This window comes from Lineus longissimus, chromosome 2, assembly GCF_910592395.1.
Source record: "Lineus longissimus chromosome 2, tnLinLong1.2, whole genome shotgun sequence".
Taxonomy (NCBI): Eukaryota; Metazoa; Nemertea; class Pilidiophora; order Heteronemertea; family Lineidae; genus Lineus; species Lineus longissimus.
In genome coordinates, this window is record NC_088309.1 from 14730550 (window position 1) to 14751417 (window position 20868).

Below are 20868 nucleotides of genomic sequence, written 5' to 3' on the forward strand. Positions count from 1 at the left end.
GAAGGCACCCTTAGTTAGGGTGCCATTGAATCACCTTAGGGTGCTAGAAGGCACCATTTTGTGCTTGAGTGACCAATTTGTTGTCAGATGAGAACCTTTATTTCAGTGATCTATGATTTCTGAAAAATATGATAAATTTGATTTAATCACTCAGAAATGCAGGTTCTACATGACAAAGCAAATAAAAAAAAAAAAGAAAATGTACATGTACATGTCCATTCATAAAAGTTTATTGGTATTCAAATACCATAACTATAACATGTATAACTTAACTTATAACACAACAATTTGAGATCTGAATAATTTCTTATGCTACAGCAGTAATTTCGCCAATAATCATTTAATTGTAGATAACAAGTTACATTAATATCTGAACTTGACCTTAACTGTTCAAGGCCAGACAATTTTTTCAATCGAATTAACCTCATTTCTTGTCATTTATGTTCACAGTGCATAAAATTATTCATAAGAGACTATGGAATACATTGCATCCCAGATAAATTCAGTTGAAATTCAGTTCATTCATTGACATTTGAGGTAATGAAACGGCCAGGGGCCATTGTGCTCACCGTAAGTATTTTTTTTGTAATTGATAATTTTATTCACCAAAAACACAACTGTTACATAAAGTTCTACAGAATAAGAGGGCATGCAAGTACATAATATTGTTACAATATAAAACGATAGATGGCGACCTTGTTGTTCAAAACGGTTCAGGGTATAGTAAATTCCTTTTGCGGCTACAGATAACAAGGCAAAAGTGGGTCAGCGTGCAATTACTCGACGAAATGTACAGTGTATGTTATGCTATATTTTCCAGGGCATCTATGAGAAGGCCCCATTTCATCATGAACTTATCGTGTTTGAGATAGATCTTTTCTATTCTCGACGTGAACCGTATCATTGATAATAAGTTTCTGAAGAATGGTTGCGATTGTCTGAGTTTACAGTGATACAAGAATTGTTTTGCAATTAAATTGATATGCTGGACCAGTTCCGATGAACGAGGATCTCCCAGAATTACTTCTCGGAGATTTGGTAGAAATTGTTCGCCATGATCCGAGAGCCACTCTGACAATCGCAACCATACTGACTTTGCGTGGGTACACTCAAAAAAGACATGTTCCAAAGTTTCCGTGTAAAAGCCACAGAAGCTGCACATTCTGGATTCGCTAATGCCATATTTATGCAAGAGGACATTGGTGGGCAAAATACGATGCAGTATTTTTAACTGGAAAAATCGCAATTTGGTCTCCCTCGTACAAATGAATGGAATTGAATAGATTGATGACCAATCAATGTCCTCTCCAAATAAGTTTTCCCATTTGCGTTGTGATTTATCCGGACATGTTGCATACATTTTGATCACCCTTTTATAATATATTTGGGTTGGTTTAGCACAGTTTTTGATAGCAGCAATATTTACCGGCATAAATTCGACCAGTTTACATCCGCCTTCCTTTATACGCTTTTTCCAATTCTTTGGTATGTCATCAACCAGAGCCTTGTGCTGCAGAAAGTGTACATTACCCGTAAATTCAGGTGAGAGCTTTTCCCAAGTGAGAAAGTTACCATCGTCATCTATAATTTGATTAATAAATTGTACACCACTTTCGTGCCAGCCTTTGTAAAATATACTCCTCCCATTGATTTTGATATATTTGTTATGAAATAATGGCTGCTTTAAAATGTCCTCAATATTTGAGTTGCGATCTATTTCACTACTGACCAGAGACACCCAAGCACCGAAAACATCCTTCCAGAAGGGGTTAAGTTTGGATAAAAACGAGGAATTGTTATCATTACTATACCAGATAAAGTGTCCACCATAATCCTCGAGAGTGGACACCAGTAAAGTATTCCAGGGGGTAACCTTGTCAAGCTTAATCAGCCGTTTGATCCAAGACAATTTAAGTGATTGACAAAAGAGAGTAACATTTGGAACATTGAAACCACCATTTTCATAGCAATTAAACATTGTTGTACGTTTGATTTTGTCTCTCTTGTTTGCCCAGATGAATTCAAAAATTCGCTTTTGGAGAGCGTCAAGAATATGTCTTGGTGGGTTAGGTAGAGCCATGAAAAGGTGTACCAGTTTAGACAAAGCAAGGGATTTGGCAATGACGATGCGACCAAATACTGTCAAGTTCCTAGCCGTCCAGGCATTTAAGGTAGCCTGGAAGTCTTTAGCTTTGTGCGATAATTCGTTTCCGTGTAATCATTGCTATCCAGGTCGAATTTGATCCCCAAGCTTCTAAATGAGCCACGTGTTTGCCATTGAAGAGGCAAATCCGGAGGGTAGATAACATCATCATTCAATCCTATTCGAACCACAACTGTTTTATCATAATTAAGATGCAGACCTGAGCAGTCTGCAAATGCCTCTAAAATATGGAGGACAGTGCAGAAAGTCTCCTGATCGTTTTCAAGGAATAAATCGGTGTCATCCGCATATTGACTGATGAGAAATTCAGAACTGTCAATATTGATACCTTTAACATCCGGGTGTTCGACGAGGGCAGCTGTCAGCAACTGTGTTGCCAAAATGAATAGGTAAGGGGACAAGGGGTCCCCTTGTCGCACCCCTCTTTGTACTGGGAAACTGGCTGACAGAAATCCGTTTTGAATTATCCGACTCTCACTGTTAGTATATAATATTGTTATCCACTTTTTAAAGGTATCACCAAAGTTAAAATAATCGAGGACTTTGTCAAGGAAAGAATGACTTAGAGTATCAAAGGCCTTTTGAAAATCGAGCAAAAGAATTAAACCTGCCGCGTTTCGCTTGTCTAGTTCCTGAATTATATCATACATGAGTCTTGTACATTCACCAATATATCGACCTTTCATAAAGCCTTTTTGATGCGGAGATATTAATTTGTCTAAATCAAGTTTCATTCTATTCGCCATGACTCCAGATAAAAGTTTGTAGTCCACATTCAGAAGCGAGATAGGGCGCCAGTTCTTTAGGTAATCTTTAGATTTCCCTGGTTTGGGAATGCAAGTTATCACACCTTGTCGTTGTGTGAGTTGGAGAGTGAATTGTTGTCTAATGCCGCATCAAAAGATCTGACTAAAAATGGGTTAATGTCCGTCCAAAAAAATTTATAAAACTCAACTGTAAAACCGGATGATCCTGGACTTTTTCCGTTTTTCATATTTTTCAACACCTCTAAACATTCCGCACTAGTTACATCACCTTCACATTGTTCCTTTTCGTCATTGTTCAGTTTGATTAAAAAGTCGCTCTCCTTTGGAAAGAATATACTATCATACTCTGGTTTCGAAGTTACAGAACGGGCCCTATATAGGTCAGCATAAAAGTTCCGTTGCTCGAGTAAAATGTTTTCATTACCAACTATTTCCGCACCATTCGAGTCAATGAGAAGATTCATTGTTTTTTTCCGATAATGTCGTTTTTCTAGATTACAGAAATATTTTGAATTCCGTTCGCCATGTAGATTCCATCTTGCCTTTGCGCGCAACATAGTGCCTTCCACCATCGGTTCTCTGAGTAGTTTTAAGTCATTTTGAACATCCTGAAGGCACTGATAATTGATTTCGTCAGGATTATCCGAAAGATGAGCAAAACATTGATCAATTGTCTTATTGATATCGTTTTCTTTCTTGTCCAGTTCCTTCTTTTTCGCTGATGAGTATGCAATAGTTTTGCCTCGAATTTGGAGCTTCAACGTTTCAAAGAAAAGTGAATCCTCAATTTTTAAGGGGAGCTCAGATAACGGAATGTCCGACGGGTAGGGTACAGCTGAGTATTGCGCAATAGTGTCACTTATACATTGTTTTACTTCCCGAACAAATTGTTTATCCCTCAGAAGGGAGTTATTAAATTTCGATAGACCACGGCCCTTTTCATCATTGGGCAGAAACAGTCACTGTCTTTCAACCAAAAAAAACTGGTGACAGTCAATGAGAAGATTCATTGTTTTTTTCCGATAATGTCGTTTTTCTAGATTACAGAAATATTTTGAATTCCGTTCGCCATGTAGATTCCATCTTGCCTTTGCGCGCAACATAGTGCCTTCCACCATCGGTTCTCTGAGTAGTTTTAAGTCATTTTGAACATCCTGAAGGCACTGATAATTGATTTCGTCAGGATTATCCGAAAGATAAGCAAAACATTGATCAATTGTCTTATTGATATCGTTTTCTTTCTTGTCCAGTTCCTTCTTTTTCGCTGATGAGTATGCAATAGTTTTGCCTCGAATTTGGAGCTTCAACGTTTCAAAGAAAAGTGAATCCTCAATTTTTAAGGGGAGCTCAGATAACGGAATGTCCGACGGGTAGGGTACAGCTGAGTATTGCGCAATAGTGTCACTTATACATTGTTTTACTTCCCGAACAAATTGTTTATCCCTCAGAAGGGAGTTATTAAATTTCCATAGACCACGGCCCTTTTCATCATTGGGCAGAAACAGCCCTAGTTCCATAACACTATGGTCACTTCTATAACCAGCCTTAATTTCACAATGCTTAATAACATCTGTCAGATCAGAGGAACTAGAAAGTAATCTATACGACTGTGCTTCCGCCTTGAGTGCCAAGTATATATCCTGGAAGATGGGTTAGTAGCACCGTAAGTATTTTTAGTAGACAGTTACAGAAAGTGCTACAGTATGTAGGCCTCTCATAATTTATACATGCATCTGTGACCAGTTCAGAGCCGGCCCTGGCCAAGTGGTGAATCCGAGACTTGTGGTTCCAAGCTTGTAGAGTCTAGGTGAAAATGATAGTGAAGAAACGTGCCACTCCATGACAATGGTGAATATATTTTTAACTTTGACCTCAGTGACCCTGACAGGTAGGTCAAATAACAAACCAGGGTGATATGTGATGTAGACACATCCACCCGACCATAACAATTTCATCACTCGTTACACTACAGCAATCGGAAAAAAACGATTTCCAAGATGGCCGCCTAATTAAATCTATGGCACCAAATAAATCAAAAAATGAAGAAAATGTAAGATAGAACTCAGAAAAGAAAAAAGGAAAAGATGAAAAATAAAAATATTTTTGGCTGTTCTTGACCGGGGTTTGAACTCACGACCTTTGGATTGCCACAATACGAGGAAAAACCCACAAAACATGCAATTTCGGCCATATTTGAATTCCGATCTGGCTGAAACTTGGCATACAAATAGTGGCTTCTTAGATGCATCATTACACAAAATTAAAACTCTTTACATTGAACAACGACAAAACGTACCAAGAACGGTAAAGTTTTCAACTTTGACCTCTGTGAACTTGAAAGGTGGGTCAAATCAAAAACCCGTAAGATATGTGATGTATCCTTGCTAGGAGTACCTACCATGAAACTTTTATCAAAAACAAATCAGTAATAAGCGAGAAATCACACTTTTTGAGTTTTGAGTTTGGGCCCCCTGGTGGCCAAGTCAATAATCAGACCGAACCAAAATTCAGTGTAAAAGGTCAACTGACCTAGGGGGTCATTTGTTCAAAGTTTCAAGTTCATAACTGTTGCGGTTGAGAAACGTGCCATAGTTACACTCAAACGGCAAATTTACGCCATTTGACCTCTGCGACCTTAAAAAGTAGGTCAAATCCGAAAAATCATGCAACATCTGAGGTAACCTTGCTAGGGGTCCCTGCCATAAAAGTTTCATCAAAAACAATTTGCTAATAAGCAGGCTATTGCACTTCTTACTTTTTCTGTTTTGGCCCCCTGGTGGCAAAGTCAAGAATCAGATCAGGCTGAAACTCAGCACCAGAGGTCATCTGATATAGGGGGTTATATGTACCAAGTTTCAAGCTCATAGCTTTGGTGGTTGAGAAACGTGCCATCGTTACACTCAAACGGCCAATTCACGCCATTTGACCTCTGCGACCTTGAAAAGTAGATCAAATTAAAAACCCGTAAGATATATGATGTATCCTTGCTATGAGTACCTACCACAAAAGTTTTATCGAAAACAAGTCACTAATAAGCGAGATATCACACTTTTTAGATATCCACATTTGGTCCCCTGGTGGCCAAGTAGAGAATCAGATCGGACAGAAATTTAGTGTCACGGGTCATCTGACCTAGGGGGTCATGTGTACAAAGTTTTAAGTTCATAGGCCTAGCGGTTAAAAAACGTGCCACTGTTTTTGAACTAGGATACGACGGACAACGACGACGACGACGACGACGACGACGACGGACGACGACGGACGACGGACACTGCAGTATTGCATAGACTCCCCTACGGTGAGCCAAAAACAGCAAGGTCGCCAAAATTAATAGACTATGTACATATGAACACATTTTTAAATTTCACCTTGATCCCTGACAATCCAAAGGCCAGACAGGTCATTTAAGGACCAAACAATTAGATTACCATTTGCATTGATCGTAGACTATTTACACAGGTACACAATGCATGAGATGAATATTTCAATTTTACCTTAATTCAGAGACTTGTCGAAAGGCAAGACAAATTCAACTGAAATTCATTAATTGTCATTTTAGTTCTTAACAGTTAGATAACCAAAAGCCATTTATCTTAGTCTATGTACACAGGAACACATTGCATGAACATTTCAATTTTAGCTCAATGCATATATTTGCCAAAAGGCCAGAAAAATTCATTTGAAATTCATTGAGGTCGAAACAGTGAGATAACAAAAACAACAACACATTTATCTTAGTCTATGTACACAGAACACATTGCACGATATTACAATTTTGCCTCTATTCCCAAACTTGCGGAAAGTCGAATTCAACTGAAATTCATTCATTGTCAACACATTTACCGTAGACTTTGTACACAGGGACACATTTCATGAATATTTAAATTTTATCTCAAAGCCCTGGACATGCCGCCCAAAGGCTAGACAAATTCAATTAAAATTTACTTCATTCCTGTCATTCATTGTCATTAAATGTAACAACAGTCAGCTCATTTGAATTATAATTTCACCATCGATACCAGACATGCCATTAGCCAGACAATTAACTCATTTGAAACCGACTTCATTTGTGTCACTCATATTCCTTCTTGGGCAAAACAGTTAGATAACCAAAAATCATTCATATAGACTATGTACACTGGAACACATTCCATGAACATCAGTATTTCACCTCAATTCCTGTACATGCCCAAGGCGATACAATTACAAGTACATAGCTAAAAGTAGTTTATTAGGACTTGATACCTATTTGGCTGATAAGCCTGAAGGCAAACAGCAACTATTTAGTAAAGAGCGAAGATGATGAGAACATAGGAGGAAGGTTCTTTGAATATACAGTCCTCGAAAGATTTTCTCATGCCGACTAACCGGCCACTCATATCAATCCTAAATTCTTCTCATTACACCGCCGACATCAAGGGACGGGAAAGCGGTCAGGTGCACATTCATAAACGAATGGCCAATCGAATTGCTCGAAACAAAGTACATTGTAATTGAACAAGGCCCTGAATTGGTATTGCCATCCTCGCTTGATGATCAGGTTACTCTACTTCTATACAACACGCACTACGACGGTGGATCGGCATGGATTTTCTGGGCTAGGCATTTGAATTGATTTCCTTATTGTCTCACCGTACCACCATAGCACTACATCAGCTACAGTTCTCACTTCACATGGGTGCATGTGACCCTTAAGCACAAGTGGCTGTGTGAAATGAGGACTATAGCTGACGTAGTTCAGCAACAGGCAGTGCTGGTGAGATAAAAAGGAAGTTGATGCAAATGCGTGGCCCTGTAACTTATTTCCAGGGCTGGTTTAGTAAATTCATATTCAGTAAATCAACTAACAACTTCCACTAAAGTATTCAATATTAACTCCAACTATTATCGCCTATATTTGTGTGAAACATAATCAGATTGGCGGTTATCCCACCCATAAGCCTGTGTAATCACATTGTCTGGTACCAAGCCGAGAATCAGATTGGACCGAAATTTGGTGTATGAGATTATCTGACCTTGAGGGCCCTGTTTACCCAGCTTAAGGTTCATAGCTTCAGCCATTAAGAAAGGTGTCACAGTAACACTCTGAAAAGTCTAACAGCCAATTTTTGCCATTTGACCTTGAAAAGAAGGTCAGATCCCCAAATCGTAAAACAAGTGATGCATCCTTGCTGGGGGTCCCTGCCATAAAAATTTTATTGAAAAAACTTCACTCATTAGCGAGATATTGCACTTTTTCAGTTTTGGCCCCCTAGTGGCCAAGTCGAGAATTAGATCAGGCCAAAATTCGGCGTCAAAGGTTATCTGATGTAGGAAGTTATATGTACCAAGTTTCAAGTTCATAGCCCCAGCGGTTAAGAAACGTGCCACTGTAGGATACGACAACGGACGACAGGCGACGACGACGGACGTCAGATGACGACGACGGACACTGCGGTATTGTATAGACTCCCCTACGGTGAGCCAAAAACAATAATTTTTTTCCTTTTGACCTCTGTGACCTTGAAAAGTAGGTCAAATTATATAGCTGAAAGTAGTAGGTAAGAAAACGAGGCGTATCTGGCTGATGAGCAAAATTGCCAAAGTACACCACTGGACTGGAATAACATACGTATTATGTTATGTTCCGTAATCTTCAAAGTAGATCAAAGACTACTAGTATCCACAGTGAGGTAGTCATACTCATTACCCAGGGTTTTACACATGTAGTTAGCAGCATTCATGCGAGTGATATAGCTAAAAGTACATTTTTCACATAGTGCCCCCGCTGTGGCCGAGCATAAGTCATAGTTTCTCAATGGCGAGCAAACATACCATCATAGTTGACGGACAATGGACAAGACCAGACGACATAAGCTCACCAGTTTAGCTGAAAGACAGCGTTTAAATGGTGCCATAGAGATTTTAAAGAACCTCCCTCCTACGTGATTTCCTAATGAAGTTATTTGTGATGAAAGCATCATTTGAGCCCTCTTCACTGAAGTCGGCACCTTTTCGTTCGATTTCCTTGGTATCTCACAGATATAAAACTGAATAAACTTGAGGGTGCTGCATTTCATTGGATATTGAATGTCAAAAAGGTAATACAGTGCCATGAGGCATGGTAGACCTTTCACGATATCTAGGTCCTCACAGTCCTCTGTGACTTCCAAGCTATCCATTCTTATGCAAGCCCTCATTGGCTTGAAAACACCACCCTCAAACACAATCACCGGATGCGGCTTCTTTGGATCCTAAAAATAGAAGTCAGAAAATGGGGAGTTTTTTGAATAAAACATGCATGAGTCTGAACAACATTTGTGAAAATCTTTGCCACTAATGTCTCATATCCTTGAAATGAGAAAGTTGAGAAATTATAAAATTATTTGGAAGCCATGTGTCATCCCCGTATGTGTCATCCAAGTATAGTTTATTGATGTTTTTTACCGCCGATTTTTCATGGAGATTGCAGCGCACATAAAAATAATTGGGAAACAGTATGTTGTTGTTCATTTCTCTTGCTACATGTAATTAAATGCGGCAAACTTTTAGACTACTAAGGAATCAAGATGGTGGGCACATTTTTTCTCATGATACCACTTAGTAGTCCTTGGTTGCTATGATGCTGAGGTGTAAAATAAAGTAAAATCTCACCTTATCCTGAACCATCGAAATTTCCCTACTTTCATGAAATAATGATGGCAGCATCATCAATGCAGCATTGATCTTCATTGCTGAAAAAATGAGATACAACCAGTTAAGAAAATGTCACCGATACATTCACAGCCAAATATTATGCAACCAAATGTCCTTGGCCAATGAGCTGTTTCCATTCAGGTCATGTGATCAACATGATAAAACTTGTATCAGATTTTTCCAACAATGGAAAAGTCGTATCGGATCCTTAAAAAACTTGTGTTACGGACAAAATCAATGCAGGCCTACACCACACTTCTTCTTACTTGTTGACGTAAAATTCTAGCATCTTTCTATGGGATGGTCGTCAACCACGTTGTCAACAGGAACTTTCTGACAAAGTTAATTAACGTTATTCTCTTTGAAACTCTGGTAACTGGTACAGCTAGGACAAAAAATGACCATTTTATATGTTAAACAGGATGTAGTCTCCTTTTAAGTAGGACATGCGTCCACGGTGTGGTCCCGCTCGGCAGTGAGGTATCAGAAGCCAAGAAAGCAACATCACAATAATTATAAGAACTCAAAGTCAAACTATTTTCAATATGATTTTCAATACTATTTCAGAGACATTTTAGAGTCCCCAGCTTTGTAAGTTTGATTCTGGTTGCCAATTTATATCAATTTCTCATGTCTTATATCTTTAGGTAAAATTAGCATTAGGCTTATTTCAATGATTATTAATTACAGATTGAACCGCCGCCGCCGCAGCTGCTGACACCAGCTCAGATGAACTACCTTTCACCATCATGAATGCTAAAGCTACATGTATCACGAAAGATCTTAAGAATTACAATGAATAAAGGCGTGTTTCGTACAAAGGGACATTTCTTCTTAAATTTGATCATAGTTTGGAATATCTCGCTCGAAATTACAACTTGTATCGGATAGTTCTAGATTTTTCAACCAATCAGATGTTGAAGTAACCCTGGTTGCTATGGATCACCATGGCATCTACAAGAAACAAGCCATCCAACAATGGAAAAGTCGTATCGGATCCTAATAAAACTCGTATTGGATGGTTCTAGACTTTTCAATGCTGATTCTAATACACATAATTGCATTTGGTTCGTTTGTTTACCAAGACATTTGGCTGCATATAGCAAATGATGGCTGGTTAAAGTCGTCCAATACAAATTTTAAATGGTGCCGCCTGGACCATGTTGACCTAGCCTCCTACGTTATGTCCTCTTGACGCCCATGATAGAAGAAACCTGTTTCATTTACTTACATGCCCGAGACTCTGCGGATGTCTCCTTATCAAGCTGCTCCTCCAATTGGTTTAGCACCTCTCTATTGGAGTCCTTTTTTTTGCCCTCCTCCAGAATTCGCCGCCAATATTTTGTTAGATTGCGGCAAGTATTGCGCTCAATAGTTAAGCCATTGATCACATTCATGGTTGCAGTCAGCTGTAAGAAATAATGAGCACATTTGATACATGTAAAGACCCACCATTCTCTTCTATGCTACAAAGAATTTCTAATATGCCAAATTTGTAGATAAGATACGTGATACATGATATGTACATGACGTATGTCGGACATCGAGATCATCCATCCTACAATTAGTAAATAATTATAGTATAGAATCAATTCTCTAATGTTGCCAACTACACAAAGGAAAATAGTCAAAGAAGGGACTTCTGTTGGCAGTGATTTTACTCACTTGGCGACAATTGCAACGTGGGTCCGACCTCGATGAAGACCGTAAAAGGTGAATCCTTGTCAGCTTTTACTCCCAAAAATACTTACAAATCTTGGATGTTTAATCCAGGGGTAGCCTCTCATTATTTCGGCAGTTGTCTTCGTAGAAAATGTTAATGTGAAAAACTCCTTGTGCTCTGTGATGACATCTATAACTTTCTCCATGTTAGGATTCAGACGATTAGCTTCTATCGCTAAAAGAGACTGGGCGTCCCCAGAGCTCAGACAAGTGTCTGTCGCTTCATCACCAGATGGGCACTGCAATCAAATATGTGTTTGCATCAGTGAGTAAGCAAAACAACACGAGGTCATATTTAGGAAATTTATAATCATACGTCTATCCATGATTCTTCTTCTCAAAAGTTAACATTTGGAGAAAAGCACGCTCTCATTTCTGATGTGGCATCCTAAGCTTCTACCTCGGCCTAGCTCTAGGTTTAATCCTCTTCTACAGACAATATCAGAAAACAGATGTCACATTTGTGCCTGGATGCTGCAAGTTTTTGAGCATGGTCAAAAGGTAATTTTGGAGTGAGATGACCACACATCGACATAAAAAGACAGAGCGTCTTCGATACCATCACTAGTCTATGACTAAACAATTATTTCTTGAACTTACAGGTCCTTTCTTTGGTGTCACCTCAAGGTCTTCATCTGGCTGGTGGGGTTTTCTCCCCCCCCCCCCCACCAACTCGCCCAAACTTTCGTTTTGCTGCCTGCACAGCATCTAAATGAGTCAATGGCCGCCAGTCCTTCCGATATTTGTTGCACAGATTTGCTATGAGAGTATCCTGAAAAAAAGTGCTCTCTGTTACTACATGTATTTTTGACCAAGCTGAATTTGAGAGGGAATTAAATTCTGGACAAACTTCAGCATAACCGTTGTGTAGACTGATCTGCAAACACCATTAATACCAACTTTCAGCAAATTCGTATGCATAATAACTGCGCTACGGCGTTGTGTATTAGTGGATTTCTATTTAATCGGACCACGATTAAATCGAACGGCCTACCCCTTTAAAGCACAAATACACTTAGTTAGTACAATACTTCAACCAACCTTTGCCAGCTTTTGTTCCAGGACGCAGATGTACTGATACATGTCATATGCCCCAACAACTGAAGGAAAACCAGATACACTTACCTCTCCGTTTCCATTGATACCACGAAGGAATGGGTGTCGACCAACAAGACTCTTAACGCCTTGCCTGTATTGGCAGGAACTGGGGTATCTGAAAATTTGAATAACTGTACTGTTCAGAATCGTGCAACCGAGTGTTAGTGCACCGTTTTTGCAAGTGCCTGACTGAAGGTAACTCCATGACACGTTCCTCGGGTTTTTACATCATTTTCACTAATGTTTTTAATGCTAAGTTCCTTGAATGAAAATGCCTAATCTATTTCATCATAGGCATGGTAGGTGGAGATATTTTCTGCACAGAAATTTGCATAGTTTTGATAATTTATGTCATTGGTGTCTCATACTCATAGGTGAACTACATTTAAAATGATTCTGGTTGATAGGGTGAACCAAACATTAGTCAGCCAGCCTGCTATAAGACATACACACTGAGTGAATACATATTTAAAGGTTTTGTGCAACTGTACTGTATTTATCAATATGTAGTAACTCACAGAGTATACCGCATCATAAGGTCAACGAGATAACTAATCAACTTTGTCCTAAGTCCCGACTGCTCTTTGCGTAAAAATATAGGATCCTCCTCTTTTAAATGTTTTCAATGACTGGTGGTAATGAGGGCAATTGAAATACCAATGGCCAAGGCTGCAACGCTGGACCATTGACTTCGGCTGGATTGCCAGCAGGGACAGCTGCTGGTATGGCCAAAGGGCCAGGATTTCCAGTAACGTGAGGAACAGAGTCTCTGAAAAGAAAATTTGGTTCGATAATACTGGTGTAACCTTGACCATAGAAGGGAAAGTTTGGTTTTTTAAAGAAAACTCATCACTCAGTCACTATCGCTACCACTTCCATTTCCAAGGGGCGTAGCTAGCTTTTTGGTCTTGGGGCAAAAGGCTCTCTTGGCGGGCAAAATGACCCTTTTCGACATCTTTCGGCCAATATCACGGTCAAAAACACATATTTTGGTGACGCCTGGAAATAGGGTGCTGGTCAAGGACATTGTCAGGCACCAAATTGTGATATTAGAGGCTTTGACAGGTACACATTTTGCCAAAACACCTCTACGGGGTGCATATTTGTGTTGGCCGAAAAACCTTTTTTTTAGAAGCCCAAAAACCTTTCCAAGGAGTGTATTATATTCACCAAAAATGTACTCACGTCTCATTTAGTAAGACTCTCCTTTTTTCAATGAAAATTATTCTCCTCCTCATGTTCGGGATGAGCTCCTTGAACATATCTGCAGTCATCCCCACCAAAGTTGGACCATCAACATCATTACCTGTAATTGAGAATTAGGATAGATTTATACCAGTTCTTGTTTGGATCAGATTAAATATCAGCACGTGCTCCAAACCAGTTTTGTCTTGCAACAATTTTTAAACACCAGTGTCGAGTCCTTCACCAACCTCCTGAGGTCGACAGGCAGCATCACGAAAACGTAATTTTTCATTTGGTTTATCTTGTGATCAGATCAGAATACTAACCAACCTGTTTTATCTACATTAGCCTATACCGCAAGGTAACACACTCATCATCAACGGAGTTCTTATATACATCAAGCCCATGGCAGTCTCTTTCTTGGCCCGGACAGATCGCAAGCCAAGACTTGCAGTCCTGGATGCGAAAACCATGGACATGCTCGTCAAAAGAATCTGCCATGTAGAGTTTGCCACAAATGATCCATTGCCCACGACAATGCAATATATAAACAACTTTCATGAACAGTGGAATATTTTCCTCACGGAGCAGATCCACGACAATAAATTTCCCCGATGAATAAGTGTTGTGATCCATGGTAATCTGTTTGACACGCATGATTGATTCCTTCAAATCCGCTGATGGTAAAAGTGGCAAAATTTCCCTCCGCACTACAGGGGGGAGTTGTCCCAACTCAGTGTTCGAAACTCCAGCAGTTGATAAATAGTTCTTTCCAAAAAATCTCTCGAGTGAAGCTGCCACGATTGGTAGAGCTGGTGCCTCATGGCAAGGGTTTTGCATGGGTTCCTATAATTGCACATTACACCAGCAATTCTCTTGAAGTACCGGTGCTTCCCTACAGTGAAATAGAATGATTTAGTACTACTAGTTAGTACCCATTTGTGAATATTTTTCAAAAATGTCCACATCATTTGGGACTCTGGAGGGCTAACTATTGATTTTGGACATTTTCTGCTCGCACGGCATAGTGTATTTCTCCTAGATGAAATATGGCCAGGTTATTACTGTTTTGTGTCCATCTACTCATGTGCCAAGAATGAATGAGCAGTATTCAGAATCTAGGACTTACATGTATCAACAAGGGGACGAAAAAATGAACGAGAAAAAAATTCGTGCAGTGCCTATATTATTGTTAGTCTTTACTGCACCCCCTGACTGGACTCTAAGCAACTTTCACAAATTTCTCAAAATACACTCTGTAAGTGTAACGTTATCAAATCATACATATGTAGACTTATTATCTGAACAGATTTTCTACAGCCTCCAGAGTCACAAACGATGTGGATGTCTGATAGGTGTAAGGAATAAAATATTCTCCATACTACAGACATTACTTCACGTGTATTGCTAATACTATTTTCAAAATATTTGAGAAAAGTCTTTAAATTTTCACTTTTGAACAAACTGATGTAGTATTGTTAGTATTAGTAAGGGCATTTGGATTGAGTACGGTACCATTACCATACCAGTATGATGTGAAATATATGAAACACTATGAACTTAAAACTAAACCACATTTTAAATTGGATTCATTTGACTCACCCTCAAAACGCATCACCCAGAGTGAACGAAGGTTTCAAAACAGTGTAATCAACCGCGGGTAGTGCATCAGGAAATGCACCTTTGGGGTGAAGTTTCTTGGGTAAAGCTTCCTATACCCTTTAAGAAATCCATCTATAAGTACCTTGAAGTAACCAAGCAAACTCTTTCGGAGAGCTGGGGCAATCACTATCTCCACAATCTCTCGGCGCTCAAGATACAGCAGCCAATGTGGGTTCTTTGTAGGCGGCAGACCAATCGTGGAAGCGAGAAAATATGGAAACAGCCTGAAAAGGCACCACTTCTGAGAGGCCGTCCCAGGGATGGTCCCGTCCTTCAGAACAGTCTTTGGTATTTGAACTGGCTTGCATGGTTTATCTGAAGGCCCATATTGGAATGTATCAATGCAGTAATTAAGTTCATCCAGTCTCAGAATTTTGGAGGACACAAGTTCCTGCAAAAGTAGCTTCAATAATAATGGTACTACTCCTTCCAGTAGGTCATGCATAATGTCTGGGGGAAACGACATTAGAGTGTCAAAGTAGCCCAGCTTTCGGAAAGGACACTTGCCTTTCACTCCATACAACTTTGAATTCTTAGGATCCTTCAAGACCTCCTTCTTCTGCCGCAAGAGACTTTCAGAGGTTCTCAACCATACCTTCTCCTCACAATGGAACTTATTTAACTGGCCATGTAAAACCATACAGAATCGACAAATTCGTCCAGTTGAAAACGAACAGCTGAAGCCTCCTGAGGCATGGGCAGACAAATTATCACAAGATATGGTAGCCACCCCACCATGAAGTCGATGAATGACGCTGCCTTGTTCAACAGTAATGCCTTCCACTTCAAGAATTTTCAAATCATCAATCAGAACCTTTAATACGTCTCCATAACTGTAACGCCGACTTTGAATGAGGTCATGAGGCACAAATATTAGTAAGTTAATATGCCTTAGCTGGGTCCTACACTTGGAGTTCAGATTACCCAAGACAAAGTAAAATCAAATAATTTTGTGGATTTTTTTCTGTGATCCAAGAGGATTTACAATTTGGAATTCATCGTTATACAAATGGAGTCTGATTGAATCCTTCTCCTTGAATAGAATGTGATCCTTGCACAACTCACCATCCACATAATCAAGCAATTTGTCTTGATCAGTATTAACAGAATTAGCACCACTCCAGAAGTCACTCCAAACGTCTTCTTCGTTAAGAAGATTCTTAAGAACATCGAGGATAGGAACATACTGATAAGTTTGGGGTTTACCATTGTCATCAGAGCCAAGTGTGATCTCAACAGGTTTTACAAGGTTAAAGTGATCCGTGAAATATTTAATAACTTCATAGTCTGAAGTGACCCACTCCAATGACTTGAGGAAGACATTGTCATCTGACAGTAGGTCAAGGAGTTCATCATCCTCCTCAAAGTTGTAACCTTTATTTATCAGGTGAGACTTAATCATCTTACTATAATTTCTAGAGAAGAATTTTAACAAAAATTTGAACTCCTCCATAACAGTTCTATGGGTGTTCCGAGGAAGAGCATGCTTTTCTTGAAGCTTTATGATGAACAAACATACGTGCTCCTTGAATCCTTCAAGAGCGGCATGAAGATCAAAAGTATCCTCTCGAACAACTGGAAAATCGTCATCATCAATATCCATAACACTATCAATATCATCAGTATCACTAGCAGGAACCATATTTTGTTCAACAGGCCTTTGGAATGAGTCTTGTTTGAATAAGTCAATGTGTTTTTTATATAGGTGCGTAACATAAGACCAATAGTTCTGGAATGGGAGATGGCATTTTCCAAATCTACATATTATGGTGAAATTTGCCTCGTGCTGATGTGCTATACCAATGTGTTGAACTAATTTCAAGAGGGTAAACTTCTGTATACCACACCCTGGGCATGTGTACAAATGATGAAGTCGTCGCTGTTGTTCATCAGCCATGATGATCTACTAATCAGTTGAGTACTATTCAATTAACCAGTCTCGAAGTCAGACAAGAAACACGTCAGCATGCAGGCAGTTCAGGAAAGTCTGAAATGAGTAATGCAAGGGCACCTAAGTCTATTTTCAAAGGCCCACACCAAAAATGCGTTGCAGGCCACGATGACAAAAGACAACACACATTCACCTACGATAAATTAGTTCAATGGATTTTCAACAAAACAAAAGGGCCACACAACACAAGAGACTGATGTGTGGTTGCCGCCCAAAATCATGTGGAAAGATTTCGACACCTAACCACCTTTTCCTAAGAAAGATGATCGATGGGGGTACAAGATATGCATTAATACTTGCATTAGGGGATATACAAATGACCAACATTCTGACCCCCCATTTATCTCTTCTTGCTTCAGAAACAGCGTGGAAAGAGGGGGAAAGAGCGGGAACTTGGCTGGTGTAGCCAGAGCAGGAAGGATCTTGACCACATGCCTGCACATTGATAAAAAAACATGAAAACATGAGAAAATATACCCATATTTTCAGTTACATGTAGTAAGGGAAATAGCAGTAATAACACTGCATTTTTTATCGATTTTAGGAGATTTTTTCCCGAAACAAGAGTGAAAATTGAACCCCTTTTCGGTTTACCCGGAAAATCGTGAACGCCCCTGATCTATCAGAGTGGTGGGGGGGGGGGGGGGGGGGGGGGGGGGGTTACAGTGAAACCAAGATTTTAGGGTGTGCTACCAAAAAGCAATTTTCAGAAAACTGAACTTTGATCCCTGACCTACATGTTACATGTGTTATGTAACAAGAGCCATTTTCTGTACAATTCACCCCGAGGTGATTATTATATCATCGTCCAATATTCCAATTTTTTTGTGGGAACTGACAAAAATCTAAATCCGAGGAACCACTCCAGTTGAAAAATACAGCTGACCTGAGGGAAAAAAGCAAGATGATGGATTAGAAAATCAAATTCACTTACCCAAGAAGGCAGAAATGTCATCGTCTGTAAGACTGTCCATTTCATGTAGCCAATGGTTGACCTCCTCCTTCGTCCAATGGACAACATTTGTTCTTGTATCCGTAGACGTAGGCAGATCAGATTCAACAGCTGAAAACACGAAACATGAAATATGAAATAGTTCATTCAATGCACCCATGAACAAATTAGGGCAATGTGGTACATGCCCCAAACTGAGTGTTGTCAATAGGACCGTAGAGATGAACATTCCTTTTTCATCGACATGGTAGACATCCAGCGAAGAAAATTGATGGAGAAAATTTATTCAGACACTCAGATTACGCCAGAACGTTCAGGTAACGACAAACTTGATGTGCAGTACCGGAAAGGCTGGAGGTATGTTTTGAGATACCCATAATTTTTTAGGGTCCAGTCCCGTGCGTACTGAATATAACCACTAAACCTCCTTCAGAGAAAAACTGTGTTGCGCTCAGTCAACTACAATACAAATCATGTACAGTAGAACCTCTCTAATACGGACAACTGTGGGACTGACATATGATGTCCTTTTTGGAGAGGTGTCCTGATTAGAGAGGTTGAATTGAACAACCAATTTGGGACCAAAACTAGTGTCCTTTATAATTTATAGACAGGTTGTCCTTAATAGAGAGGTGTCCGCTAAGGGAGGTTCCACTGTATTAAATCAGGTTGTTGATACGTAGGCCATGGGACGAGTGTGAAAAATGTGAAGTTCCTTTTGACAAATTAGCGGGCAAATTGAAAACAGTCGTTTTTGGGTAATATGGGGGTGCTGATTTCAAAAATCAATTTTTCTCCCGCGTAAAGTTGCACATTAAGTCAGAAATGAGACCCTTTAATGGGCCTAATGGTCCCAAAGTAGGGGTCAAAAAGTTGATGTCATCGAAACATGTCAACATGGGTATCAAAATGAAGGTCTATGGGGGTACTTTAACATTGCATAGTTTTTGGCCCCCTTAACGAACCGTGGGACCACCCAGGAAGGGTCAAACAGGGCAAAAGTGGAAACTTTGACCGCCTCCCATGAGCTTCATGGGCACCGCATGTGGATAAAAACTGTTTTATTCGACAGTACTCACATATACCTTTTCATAGATACCCATGACGACACCCTTGGGCAAAAGGTTTTCGAGATCTTAAATTTGGAGCCTAAAAAGGGGTCAAAATTACTATCTCGGCAACCCTTACCCCGAGAGTGTTGTCATGGGTATCATTTTGAAGGTCTATACGATTACTGTCAAATAAAACAGTTTTTATCCATTTATAGTCCCTATGAAGATCGTGGGACAGGGTCAAAGTAACCACTTTTGCCCTTTTTTGACCATCCCTGGGGGGTTCCACGGTTCGTTAAGGGGGCCAAAAACTATGCCATGTTAAAGTACCCCCATAGACCTTCATTTTGATACCTATGTTGACTTGTTTCGATGACATCAACTTTTTGACCCCTATACTTTGGGACCATTAGGCCCTATTAAGGGTCTCATTTCTGACTTAATGTGCAACTTTACGCGGGAGAAAAATTGATTTTTGAAATCAGCACCCCCATATTACCCAAAAACGACTGTTTTCAATTTGCCCGCTAATTTGTCAAACGGAATCCTTTTTCTAGACACATTTTTGCCACTCTTCCCATGGCCTAACGTGGCCTTGGAATGAGCATACCGGTAATCAATCTGGTTCTGGTTCCATCATCCATGATTTCATGATTCCATAATCCATCATCCATGATTCCATGATTCCTTAATCCATCATCATTCCATCCATGTGATTTGAGCAAGGACACTACTGCTCCTCTAGTCCTAGTAACTGGTACGTGATGTAAGTCCTCATCAACAACATGACATCTTCTGGACTATACATCAACGCGACCAACAGAAACCCAAATATAGAAGAAAGCGGCTTAGTAAGTGCTGTTTAATAGAACTACTGCTCCTCCAGCCACCCAGGCCAGAGACCACGAAAATCCCACATACCAATGCTTCAGACACCCTAAGAAATAAATTCTTAGGAGCACTATGTTCTCTTGGGTGTCTATTATATTGCTGGTATAGCTGGGATTTTTTGGTCTCTGGCCTCCTCAGGCAGCTGCTCAGCCTTCCTCAGATCCAAGAAGTACTAAAAAATAACTAGGCCTGCCTAGTATTGATGCCTCCTGTCATAGGCCCCTGAATGCTAATGAGCGGCCTATGCTCCTCCTGTATTGATATCCCAACATGTCCAATTGACCAATGTTTATGCAGTGGTGGTTTCAATGATTATTAATGACATCAATGAAGATTAACGCATGCGCACCATACATTTTAAGGAAGCGCGGAATTTGAATGCCTTGCATATTTTGCGCTTTTGTGCCGAAGAATTGGATATAATTTTTTGGAAAGGTCTACATTATTGCAAAGCCTAGAGCTTCAAGATCAATTCGAATCGAAAACAATTTGATTTCAGACATCAACAGATGGGGATATCAACTTCTTAGAGCGGTCAAACTGCGCTCAATATATGAAAATTGGAAACGCTAAAATTCTAAGTAAACTGTCTTCTTTATTCATCATAATATTCATATTGTGGGGAAAATGAATAGTCACCGACAATAAGTGGGGGATTACTAACCGCTGGGTTGTTTTTAGGAAAATGGATGTACTTACATGAAGCCATTTTGAAGAGATTCCTTTACACCAGCAGGGACAAACGGACG

General features: G+C 39.7%; 1 protein-coding gene across 2 annotated transcripts; it reads right to left on the bottom strand.

Annotated features, from left to right (window-relative positions):
- Positions 1–214: 214 nt before the first annotated feature.
- LOC135482670 (uncharacterized) lies at positions 215–19990 on the bottom strand. 2 transcript variants are annotated; one of them, XR_010446255.1, is made up of 11 exons: positions 19918–19973; positions 19839–19887; positions 18159–18287; positions 13612–13732; positions 12945–13195; positions 12454–12541; positions 11929–12100; positions 11358–11567; positions 10838–11015; positions 9565–9644; positions 215–9164 (listed from the first exon to the last, which is right to left on the bottom strand). XR_010446255.1 is itself a non-coding variant. In XM_064762921.1 (10 exons), the coding sequence occupies exons 6-10, from the start codon at positions 12034–12036 to the stop codon at positions 8748–8750; spliced, it is 993 nt and encodes a 330-aa protein (XP_064618991.1). In that variant the 5' UTR covers positions 12037–12100; positions 12454–12541; positions 12945–13195; positions 13612–13732; positions 18159–18287; positions 19839–19990; the 3' UTR covers positions 215–8747. The 2 variants fall into 2 exon arrangements, 1 of the variants encoding a protein (XP_064618991.1); XM_064762921.1 differs by having other exon boundaries at positions 19839–19990.
- Between the last annotated feature and the right edge of the window lie 878 nt (positions 19991–20868).